Here is a 12,871-nt window from a genome sequence, read left to right on the forward strand (position 1 = left end):
TATTTGATTTTTGTTATTTGCATGCTCTCTTTTTTCTTTGGAAGTCTAACCAAAAGTTGTCAATTTTATTGACCTTTTCAAGGAACCAAGTTTTGGTTTTATTGATTCTATTGTTTTAGTTTTTCTATTTCACTTACCTCCATACTAACCTTTGTTATTTCCTTCCTTCTGCTCATTCTGGGTTTAGTTTGATCTTCTATTTAAACACTGATAGATTTGAAGGAAGAAATTGATGACTCTAAATTAATTTTAATTACACCATTTTCAGTAATGGATAGAACATCTTTTCAGAAGATCAGTAAGGAAATGCAAGACATGAATGATGCTCTAAGCCAAGTAGAACTAATAGTCATATGTAGAACACCTCACCCAATAAAATCAGAATACACATTCCTGAGTGCATATGGATCATTGTCCAAGATAGACCATACTTCAGAACACAAAACAAGTCACAATGAATTTAAAAATATTGTAAATATAACATGTATATTCTCTGATCACCATGGAATGAAGCTCTAAATCAATAAGAGAGGGAGAAATGGAAAATTCACAAATATTCAGAAATTAAACAACATACTCTTAAACAACCAAGGGATTAAGGAGGAAATCAGAAGTGAAATTAGAAAATATTTTGAGGCAAATGAAATGAATATATGATATACCAAAACTTATGGGATGCAGTGAAGCAGTTCTGAGGGAAAATTTAGAGCTCAAATGCTTACATTAAAAAAGAAGAAAGACTTCAAATTAGAGACCTAACCTCAAAACTGAAAGAACTGTACCTATAATTTTAACTTCTGCAATGTCAGTACTTCTCATTCATTTCCCTTTTATTTTTATTAATATTTCTACTCCTCGATCCAATTTATATGCTCCTCACTATTCTTTCTGCTATTTTCTATTTAAGATATTTTTCCATTATGGATGTATTATTTATAATACTGAATGCAAACATTTTTATTCTAACTGTACTTATTATGGACTAATGATCCAACTACTCAATACAATAGTTTCCATTGATCATTCCTTCTATTCATTGGTTCCTGCTTTTAAATTTTTCTCTGCTACTGGTTATTCTAATGAATTTCTTATTCTGTCAAGAGTCACAGAAACTATTATCTGGTATCATATTTAATGGGACTGATAGACTTTTTCCCAGAGTCTCTTATACTATACAGCCATGTCAGAAAACACACCTTTATCACTTCACATATTTATATTCCTATTCATAGTTTAGTTAATACCATGTCTACTACACTTCATTCTTCCCATTTTATCAATGTGTAGGATTTTTTCTTCTTTGACCAATTATATATCCCTACTCCTGTATATCTCTATGCTTGCAATGAACAGACAAAAATATGAGGGCTACAGATATAAATACTATCTTATAAACTATATTAATGTATAGTGATAGAACAAGACTCACAGCTCTTGAATTACATTTAGAAGTAATCATCCTAAAAGGCTAACCATCATCTGCTATTAGAGAATTAGGGAAGCTTATTAGTAGCTATATTATACCACTTCTCTTAAAAAAAGTACATATCTTTGTGTATTGGAAGGGAGGTCAGGAATTAACTAATTCACCTTTCTGTTATAGTGACTAATATTAATTAACTGTGGTGAGAAGTTAATTTAGAGAGATTCTACTTTCCTCATTATTAGCAGTGAATTATTATGTCCAAGATTTAGTCATTCAAGAGCAATGTTGGATACCTTCTCTGCAAAAACTCTTCACAGTTATAGAAAGGAGAAATAAAAAAATTTTCATACACAATGTGCCTATAGCTCCAATAGTATCTAAGACAAAAAGGTACACTCTTGCCCACAGAATTGCATAAAAGAGAGGAGCAACCCAGAAACTTCAGTTAGGCCTTTGTTCCTCTGTCACTTGTAAGGTTCCATTGCCATGATTCTTACAAACCTCGATTCCCAGCTGACACTCTCCAATAAATGATCATCTCAAATTGAAACTGTCACAGAAAAGGAGATTTTTCAGCATTCCTGAATCTGACTGGAATTTTCTACTCCTTGACCTTGACACCAACATTATTACTAAGTGTCGTAGGACCTAATTCTAAGTGCTCACTGACTGCTAACTCTATCCCAATTTGACTTTATGGCTTCAGAGTCCTATTCTTAAATATCAACTCTGGTTTTCAGTCTTCCTAGACACAGAATATATCTCCATGTGGACTTGAAGTTAGCTTGAAACATATCTGGAAACAAACAAAAAAAGCCAGTGAGAAAAATGGCCAATTAAGTACATGTATCTATGCTCCCATGGGTAGAAACAATAGAAAATAAGGGGGAAATAAGATGGCTTGATAACATACAAAACTTGATAAACTTACAAAAGCAATAGCACACCTGTAGGTCACATTTCCTAAACACTTCCCTCAATAAGGAACTATAATAGAAAAAAACGATTTACAATATAAATAAAAGATACAAAATACACATAAACCCCAAAAGAAATATAAATAGGTTAAGTGAGAAAATGAGTAACTTTACACAGGAACAAAAAGAACCCCTGACTAGATTAGGTCCTCAATGGTAAATGTCACTAAAGATGTTATCCACAAATCAATCTATAAATTCAATGAGATCACAATTGAAATCCCAACGGCCAATTGTAAAGTTTATATTGAACAGTATGCATACAAAGATATTCAAAAGAATTGTGAAATTAAATATATAAGGCAAAGCACTGGGAGCAGAATATTCCCTATCAATATCAAAATATGTTTTAAGCAATTAAAATATTATGATATTAGTAGGGTGAAATAAGTATAGACCAGTAAACCAGAATGAAAGATATGTAGGAATTGTGTAAATGCAAGGGGAATGAAATGCACAATTGCTCATGAAAAAGATGGAAGAATAGGCATTTGTACACTGTTCCCTGCTCCCCTTTGTTTGAGGGTCACCCTCCTAGTACTCACCTCCCACCCAACTAGAATGCACTTGCACATTGACTGAACTCACATGATTTCAGAAAAAAAAGAGAAATAGCAGCTCACTCTGAATGCAGCACTCTGTCAACAAGAGTCTTAGCTTGAACAAAACTCTTCAACACACTGTGGCTAAAATCAGATATAGGCAAATAAGTTGTGACTAAGCACACTAAAGCATCTGCTACAGTTTCTCCTTTGCTCAACTCTTGTCCCTTAGTGTCTCCTATTAAAATCACTCCATCACTAAATTTTCAAAATGATGACCAGCCACTGATGCTTAAATATCTAAAACTGGCTTGACATTGACAGGTCAATGGAACAAGCTAGAGAACACAGAACTACAGCTAAGTGCTAGGTCATAATTTGCTCTTTCCTCTACAGCCATTCACAGAATTCTCAGAGTTTTGCCCTAGGGTTTTTCTCAGGCCATTACAAGAGCAAACCATCAATTAACAGCCATAACTTCATTAACAGCCATAACATTAACAGCCATAATTTCAGTTGAGATGGAACCCTTACTGTATCTTTGATAGAGGTTTCTGAATCAGAGCTCTAGTTCAGTAGAATCTCAAGTTGTAAGAACAGAAAGCACAAATTCTCAAAGTAGGACATTGGAAGTGATATTGAGAAGGTGTAATCTTACTTCTGCCCCTTCATCTTCAAATTCCTGTAGACTAACTACTGATGATATGTGTGTCAGATCTGTCAGGTAATTTTACCCAATTGTTTGGTCAAGCAAGCATTGGGTTAATTGTAATACAAGGACATTTATGGTCTTTAATAACCAGTGACTTTACTGCATAGATAACTGATTACATTTACATCAATCAGGGAGATTGCCATGATCAGCAATGAATGACACTTTATCCAATTGATTGAATGCCTCAAAAGGGGAAGTGATTTCAGCATTCAGAGAGAATATCCTAGCTCCTCTTTGGAGAGCCAATATATCCCAGAAACTCATCAAGGACCTTCACTTTGACTTTCATTGAAGCCCTGGTTTGCCTGTCTGTGGAACCTGGACTTGCGTATTCCCACGGTCTCATGAGAGACTCATAAAATTGCATACTATTGAACAGACATCTCCTATTGATCTGTTTTCCAGAGAACCCTGAATAATACAGCTTGGTACCAGGAGTGGGGTGGTTCATGAGGAACAGAGTCTTAAACATGGTATGTGTGAGGTGATTCTGGGAGTTTTGCAATTGGTTCTCCACTCTAATTGGACTCAAGGGTACTAATGACTCTCTTTCCAATAATGAAGCGGCTGCTAACAGTCCATGGTGTGAGTTGGCAATGGAAATACCCAAAATATCATCACTGGATTCCCCTATATCCATGATTATAAGAAGCAAGCATCTAGGTAAGAGTGTTCCCACACTTTAACAGAGTTTTATGGAGTCAAAAGGTATAATTATGTTGTCTGGCTCCTCCTAGATACTCTAGGTACAGTTACAAAAGAAAGAAATGAGTTAAAGGCTTCAAATTTTAAATCTAAACACCACATGAATGATTTAAAATTTTCTGTGTGTGTTCTGAAAGAAAATCATGTCTTCTGTATCCACAGGCTTTAAGTATCTGAGAAACAAACTCAAACTCTCATTATACAAGTAGCTGAGGTACAAAGGAAGATAAATCTCAACCCTATAGGGTTTCTGCAGTTAGAGTGTAGGCATTGATTGGAAAGCAGTTGAATCCAGGGGATTGGGAATGGACTGCCATGTGGAGACCACACCTTGTCAACCTTGTATCACCCTGCCTCCAGCCTGCTCCAGGGAGTCCTGACCTCCTTCTAGCCCTGAGGTGGGTACCAGCCAAACTGAAACCTATACTACCCAGCCTCCAGTCTGCCTTATGGAATCTGCCTTCCAACCCCTGTCTGGAAAGATTAATCCCGTCTCACCAGAAGAAAATGCAAAGGAATGCCCTGAGGTCAGTAGCTTGCAAGGCATTTCTAACCTTTCTCTTTACCTACCCCCACTGCCCCTCTTGTCTTCGAGACCTATTACTAGACTAAAATCACAGCAAGCCCCCAAAGGTGAAATACAAAGTCTGGTCTATGAGGAAGTATGCTATACTCTAAAAGAACTGCATGAGTTTTTCATCTTATGTAGACAGAAATCAGGGGAATATGTGTGGGAATGGATACTAAGGATATGGGATAATGGTGGAAGGAATATAAAGTTGGATCAGGCTGAATTTATTGACATGGGCCCACTAAGCAGAAATTTTGGATTCAATGTTGCAGCTTGAGAGATTAGAAAGGGCTGTAACAGTTTGTTTGGATGGCTTACTAGTCTGAGTTTGAGATGCCCTATTTGACTTGGTATACTGTAGAAGAAGGAATTCAAAGGCTTAGGGAGATTGGAATGCTAGAATGGATTTACCATTTGAGACCTGCCCAACCAACCTAGGATTGTCCAGAGGACACACGTTTAACCAGGACTGTGAGGAATAAATTTGTAAGACTAACTCTGTCTTCCCTGAAGAACTCTGTGGTTGTTCTTCTCTGTAGTCCAGATATTACTGTAGGGAGGGCTGTGATGGAATTAGAATCCTTGAACATTGAGGATGAGCAGATCTCAGTCCAGTAAAAGCCAAGTATCAGCAAGTAATTGCAAAGACAGCTACCACAATGAAAGGCAGATTAAAAGCAGCACTCAAAATAGTCTGAGTTGCATAGAGGTATGACATTGGCTAGTACATCATGGGATACCTAGAAGTGAAAGAGATGAGCATTCTACTAAATTTCTTCTGGATCTATAAAACTGAAGCCTTCTACATAGAGTAAACAAATCCCTAACTCAAATTATAGACACAGAGAATCACAGCCCCTTAATCAATTCCCAGACTTGAGACAATTTACAGACCCAGAGCCCCTTGAATGAGAAGAAAGCCCGGTCCCCTCGGAAGGATCCTGTTAAACTGCCAAAAATGTATACTGTTAATCTTCCTCCCACCTTTCCCCAAGGAGACCTATGGCCTTTTACCAGAGTAACTGTGCATTGGGGGAAAGGAAATAATCAGACATTTCAGGGATTATCAGGCACTGGTTCAGAAGTGACATTAATTCCAGGAGACCCAAAACTTCACTGTGGTTCACCAGAGTTGGGGTTTAGGGAGGTCAGGTGATTAATGGAATTTTAGCTCAGGTCCATCTCACAGTTGGTCCAGTGGGTCCCCAGTACCATTCTGTGAATATTTCCCCAGTTCCAGAGTGCATAATTGAAATAGACATGCTCAGTAACTGGCAGAATCCCCACATTAGTTCCCTGAGTTGTGGTGTGAGGGTTATTATGGTTGGAAAGGCCAAGTGGAAGCTACTAGAACTACCCTTATCTAGCAAAATAGTAAATAAAAAGCAATGCTGGGAGGGATTGCAAAGATTACTGCCACCATCAAGGATTTGAAGGATGCAGGGGTGGTGATTCCCACCACATCCCCATTCAACTCTCCTATTTGGCCTGTACAGAAAACAGATGGATCTTGGAGGATGACAGTGGATTATCCCAAACTTAACCAGGTAGTGACTCCAAATCCAGCTGCTGTCCCAGATGGGGTATTATTGCTTGAGCAAATCAACACTTCCCCCTGGTATGTGGTATGCAGCTATTGATCTGGCAAATGCTTTTTTCTCAATTGCCACTGGTTGTTTAATGCCTCTTGTGCAGTGAATGCTTTTTATTGGGCATTGACATGAGACACCAAAAGTCTGCAAATATTCCCATGGGTCCATCCATCTATCTGTTTTAAAGACCTTCTTGCCTATAATCTTCCAATCATTCTTCTCTCAAAGCCTTTACCAAGGATCCATAAACATTTGGTTTTTCTAACCATGTAGTGTCTGTTACAACTATTCATCTTTGCCTTTGTAACATAAATACAGCTGTAAACACTATATATTTTTGTCTTTATTTATTTTTTAATGTAACATTAATGTTACATTAAAAAAATATGAGGTCCCTATATACCCCCCACCCCCCTCACCCCACTCCTCCCCCCATAACAACAACCTCCTCCATCATCATAAGACATTCATTGCACTTGGTGAATACATCTCTGAGCACTGTTGCACCTCATGGTCAATGGTCCACACCATAGCCCACACTCTCCCATAGTCCACCCAGTGGGCCACGGAAGGACATACAATGTCTGGTAACTGTCCCTGCAGCATCACCCAAGACAACTCCAAGTCCTGAAAACGCCCCCACATCACATCTCTTCTTCCCACTCCCTATCCCCAGCAGCCATCATGGCCACTTTCTCCACACCAATGTCACATTTTCTTTGATTACTAATCACAATAGTTCATGAATAGAATATCAGTAAGTCCACTCTAATCCATACTCTATTCCTCCATCCTGTGGACCCTGGAATGGAACACTATATAAATGAGTAAGTGTGACTGTGTATAAATAAAAATGTATTTATGGACACTGAAACTTGAATTTCACATAGCATAATTTTTATAATCATAAAATTTAATTATATTTAGTATTACAACCTATGAACATGGAATGTCCTTCTATTTATTTAGATCTTTGATTTTTCTTCGCAATGCTTTGTAATTTTCTGTATACAACTCCTTTACATCCTTGGTTAGATTTATTCCTACATTCGTGATTCTTATAGTTGCTTTTGTGACTGGAATTTTTTTTTCTTGATTTCATCTTCCGATTGTTCATCACTTGTGTATAGAAATCCTACTGATTTTTGGCTGCAACCTGCCACGTCAATGAATTCCTTTATTAGTCCTATGAGCTTTGTTGTAGATTTTTCAGGATTTTCTGTATGTAATAGCAGGTCTTTTGCAAATAGGGAAGGTTTTACTTCTTCCTTTCTAATTTGGATGCCTTTTATTTCTTTTTCTTGCCTAAATGCTCTGGCAAGAATTTTCAAAGCAGTTTATAGATTCAATAAATTCCAATAAAAATTCCAACAAAATTTTTGCAGAAATGGAAAAGCCAGTCATCAAATTTATATGAAAGAAAGAGGTTCTGAATGCTAAAGCCATATTGAAAAAGAAGAATGAAGTTGGAGAGCTTGCACTTCCTGATCTTAAAAACTTAATTTCAAAACCACAGTAACCAAAAAAGCATGATACTGGCACAAGTACAGACACATAAACCAGTGGAAATTGAGAGCTCAGAAATTATCTCTCGGGAAACGGACTTTGGCCCAGTGGTTAGGGCGTCCGTCTACCATATGGGAGGTCCACGGTTCAAGCCCCGGGCCTCCTTGATCCGTGTGGAGCTGGCCATGCGCAGTGCTCATGCGCGCAAGGAGTGCCGTGCCACACAAGGGTGTCCCCCGCGTGGGGGAGCCCCACGCGCAAGGAGTGCGCCCATGAGGAGAGCCGCCCAGAGTGAAAAGAAAGTGCAGCCTGCCCAGGAATGGCGCCGCCCACACTTCCCGTGCCGCTGACAACAGAAGCGGACAAAGAAACAAGACGCAGAAAATAGACACCAAGAACAGACAACCAGGGGAGGGGGGGGGATTAAATAAATAAATAAATCTTTAAAAAAAAAAAAAAAAAAAAAAAAAGAAATTATCTCTCACACTGATGGCCAACTGATTTTTGACAAGAAGGCAAAGATCACTCTATTGGGAAAGAATAGTCTCTTAAACAAATGGTGCTGGGAAACCTGGATCTTGATTTTCAAAAAGAGGAGTAACTTATACAAAACTCAACTCAGAACAAATGAAAGACGTAAATAATAGCCAAAACTATCAAACTCATAAAAGAAAATGTAGGGAAGTAACTTAAGACTTTGTGTTAAGCAATGGTTTCTTAGAGTTTACACCCAAAGCACAAGCAACAAAAAGAAAAACTACATAAATGGAACCACATCAAAAATAAAACCTTTGAGCCTCAAAGGACTTTATCATGAAAGTAAAATGATACCTTACACAATGGAAGAAAATATTTGGGAAGCACATAGCTGATAAAGGTTTAATATCTAGAATATATAAAGAAATCCTTCCACTTAACAAAGAGACAAATAACCCAATTTAAAAATCAGCAAATGATTTGAATAGATATCTCTCCAAAGAAGATATGCAAATGGCCAGAAAGCACATGAAAAGATGCTCAACAGAATTAGTCATCAGGGAAATGAAAACCACAATGAATAACAATTTCACACCCATTACAAAGGCAACTTAAAAAAAAACAGAAAACAACAAGAATGGGAGAGGTTACAGAGAAATAACATTCATTCATTGCTGGTAGTGCATCTACTATGGAAGACAGTTTGCCAGTTCTTCAGAAATCTAAGAACAGCACAACTACATGACATCGTAATCCCATTTCTAGGTATACACAAAAGAATTGAAAGGAACTTGAATAGATATTTACTCACCTATTATCATAGCAGTAGTATTCAAAATTGTTAACAAATAAAGCAAACCAGCCATCCTTCAACTGATGAACAGATTAACAGAATGTGATATGTACATACAATGGAATAATATTCAGCCATACAAAGGAATGAAGTCCTGATACAAGTGACAACATGAATGAACCCTGAAGACATCATATTTAGTGAACTGAGCCAGACACAAAAGGACAAATCTTGTATGATCTCACTGATTCAAAACAATTAGAATAAGCAAACTCATAGAGTCAGAAACTAGAATAGAGTTTACCAGGGGATGGAGTGGGCTAGGGATTGGAAAATTAAGGCTTTTTTTTTTCCCCTGGAAGCTAAGGTTTAAAATGTACATGGTTCTTATTTGGAATGATAAAAATGTTTTGGTAATGGGTAAAGGTGATAGTAGCACAATATTATAATATTTAGCAGTACTGAAATATGTATTTGTTGGAGAATATACGGCTCTTCCTGGGACATGGAGACTGATTGACCATAAGCAAGGAATTTATTTATTGAGAAGCTCTCCCAATGGAGGGGTCTGAAGAACAGACTTCAATCCCCCCATCAGCATGGTGGGGGTCTGAAGTGAGACTTCAGCCCACTCCTGGAAGGGCGGGACTTGAATTTATACAGAACTTTCCTAGGTGGGGAAATGATAGTGGGAGGGGGGTTGAGGGTCTGAGTGAGGTAATGAGAGGGCGTGAGGAAGTCCATGGCTTCTTGGAATGCTGCAAGAGCAAATGTTTCTTTTGATCTGTAGGGTTTTAAAGGGTTTGTAAATAGTGAAGGTTTCTGTCTCAGTCTCCCTCTGATATGCAAGTAGAAGTAGTAAAGATTTCCATCTCCCTCTGATATGCAGATGGTGAAGATCTCTATCTCCCTTTACTCCTGTCTCTATGAGGTTCTTTGTTTAATCTGTGGGAAAGTATGATGCCCTCAGACATGGGGGAGGGGGTTTACCTTTATCCCAATGCATATCAGGGGAAACTGAGGTACAGCTTGTTAATTACTGCAAACCTTTGACAGTATTGGAACATGATTGAAAGAGAAAATGTTATATTGTATATATGGTGACAGAATAAACATTAAAAAATAAAATCTATAGAACCACACTGATGTGGGCTATGGGTGGGAGGCTCTTTGTCTCTTCAGAGATTTAACCTAAGCTCTCTGACTTGTGGGTGTGATGGTAAAAGGCTGCAGTCCTGCCCTTGGTAACAATGGCAAGGACTCAAGTCCCAGGAAACAGTTTAACAATGCAAGGTCTATAAACTTTAAGTATTTAGGGGAAATGCAAACCAAATATGCTAAAAAGCTTATCTAGAATGTTTGAAGTCCATGCTAAAAGCTTACCTAAGATGTGAAAGATATATTCTAATTGAAGCCTATTGAGAACTGAAACAAAAGGACCATTTGGCCTTTCCTCTCTGTATAAAAAGGGATTCAGACTCTTGTTCCGGGCTCCGGATTGAAACAGAAAGCTCCCGCCACTGTCAATAAACCATTTTTCCTTCTCAAAATCATTCCTGAGTCCTGGCCTCTCTATACGCAAATAAATGAACCACACGACACAATGAATCCTAAGTTAAACCATGGGCTATAGGTTAATAGTACAATTATAAAAATGTGCTACCATCAATTGTAATAAATGTTTCAAGCCAATGCAAGGTGTTAATAATAGGGTGGTGTTGCAGTGTTGCAGTTTGAGATTATTTATGAATCACAAAGAGAAAAAGATTATGTTTGTAAACAAATCTGTTCCTCTGGGTGTGATATCCTTTGATTATATTAAATTCAAAGGATTTAAGTTTACTTGATAAAATCAATTTAAGGCTTTTGATTTAACCCCTTCAGTAAGGTATGACTCAGGTTGAGTCCCTGCTTGGTGGGCCTATATAAAGGGACACACATTCAAGAAGATACAAACAGAAGAGTGAGAACTCTGTCATGTTTGATCCTGGGGCCCCGGGCAAAGATGAGCCATTCGCCTGATAGCCTACATCTGACTTTGTAAAGAGACCAGAGCATCTGAGCAGCTGAGAAGACCCAGAGAGAAAGGAGCCCTATACCAGAGGCTGATATATGAAGCCCTGAGAGAAGAGCCCTATGCCTGCTTATAGCTGAGGCTGGGAAGAAACTGGGCCCACAAAGCCTCAAGAGGAAGCAGCAGCCCAGGAAGGAGAGACCAGGCAGAAATCAGTGACCTTCTTGCTTCAACATGCGGCAAGTGACTTTGGTGAGAAAGCAATCTTGAATTGGACTTTTTAGGGTCTAGTGACTGTAAGCTTTTACCTCAAATAAATACCTTTTATAAAAGCCAAAAGATTTTTGGTACTTTGCATCAGAACCCTTTTGGCAGACTAAAACAGGTGGTCTATGGGAATTCTGGATTTTATGCACAATTTGTCTATAAACTTCACAACTCCTCTAATAAAGAAAAAATAAAGTTTACAAACTTATTCCAACCATTTAAAATATAATTAGTTTTAACTCAAAGGCCATATAAAAGTAGTCAGAGGTCATATTTAACCCACAGGAAGTTTGCCAACTCCTGACTTTGTCAAACAAGCCAAAACATCTGATTATGCACAGGAATTAAAGTGTTTTCTTGGGAAACAGATACGGCTCAACCTATTGGGCTCCCATCTACCATATAGGAGGTCCAGGGTTCAATGCCCAGGGCCTCCTGGTGAGAGCAAGCTGGCCCACGTGGTGAACTGGCCCATGTGGAGTGCCGGCCCATGCTGGAGTGCTGCCCCATGCAGGAGTGTCTCCCTGCATGAGAATGCCACCCAGTGTACCCTATGCAGGAGTGCTGGCCTATGTTGAGAGCTGGCACAGCAAGATGACACAAAAAAGAGACACAGAGGAGAGAAAATAAGAAGACATAGCAGAACAGGTTGTTGAGGTGGCACAAGAGAGTAATCACCTTTCTCCCACTCTGGAAGGTCCCAGGATTGGTTCCCAGAGTCACCTAATGAGAATACAAGCAGATACAGAAGAACACACAGTGAATGGACACAGAGAGCAGCCAACGGTGAGAACTGGGGGGAGGGGGAATAAATAAAAAATAAATCTTTCAAAAAAAAAAAAAAGGATACCTTACCTCAGATCACTTTTTCCCTCCAGATAAAGTAGAAAAGTAGACATACTGCTTGCAGCTCTGCTGAAAGGATGGTTTCCCCTTATTGATATCTTTTAGGGCTATCCCTGAAGAGGCTATAGTGCATTGCTAGTCCATATTTGGCTCACTCTAACATATTGAAGCAGCCTACATTTGAACTGGGCCTAAGATCTCCTCCACTCCATGACGTAGCTAGAGGGAACATTCCATGAGGTGTAAATTGAGGAAGAGCAATAGGAAAGCAATGATATGTCTGTCCTTTAAAGCAGTGTGGGCCCAGTCTCTAATATCCATCGTGCAATGAATTGCTGATGTATCTGGCAGACCTTATGATTTGGTAGATCTGACAAACACTGCTCTTTCTAGACAGCTCCTTTCTCATGGTTGCTTACTGTATCACGGTAAACTACTCA

General features: G+C 38.5%; 1 protein-coding gene across 13 annotated transcripts in view; it reads left to right on the forward strand.

Annotated features, from left to right (window-relative positions):
- Positions 1-12,871, forward strand: part of LOC111766013 (endogenous retrovirus group K member 113 Gag polyprotein-like) — a 45,299-nt gene that overhangs the window by 10,967 nt on the left and 21,461 nt on the right. For 4 of the 13 annotated variants that reach the window (XR_011648632.1, XR_009184272.2, XM_058290906.2 and 1 more), the window contains exon 2: positions 12,283-12,371. Coding sequence is in view for 4 of the 13 variants with exons in the window: in XM_058290906.2 (XP_058146889.1) it covers positions 12,283-12,371 (89 nt within the window). In the remaining 9 variants the exon portion in view is untranslated. The other 9 variants (XM_071214669.1, XM_071214672.1, XR_009184321.2 and 6 more) reach the window with 7 other exon arrangements.

This window comes from Dasypus novemcinctus, chromosome 1, assembly GCF_030445035.2.
Source record: "Dasypus novemcinctus isolate mDasNov1 chromosome 1, mDasNov1.1.hap2, whole genome shotgun sequence".
NCBI classification, from domain to species: Eukaryota; Metazoa; Chordata; class Mammalia; order Cingulata; family Dasypodidae; genus Dasypus; species Dasypus novemcinctus.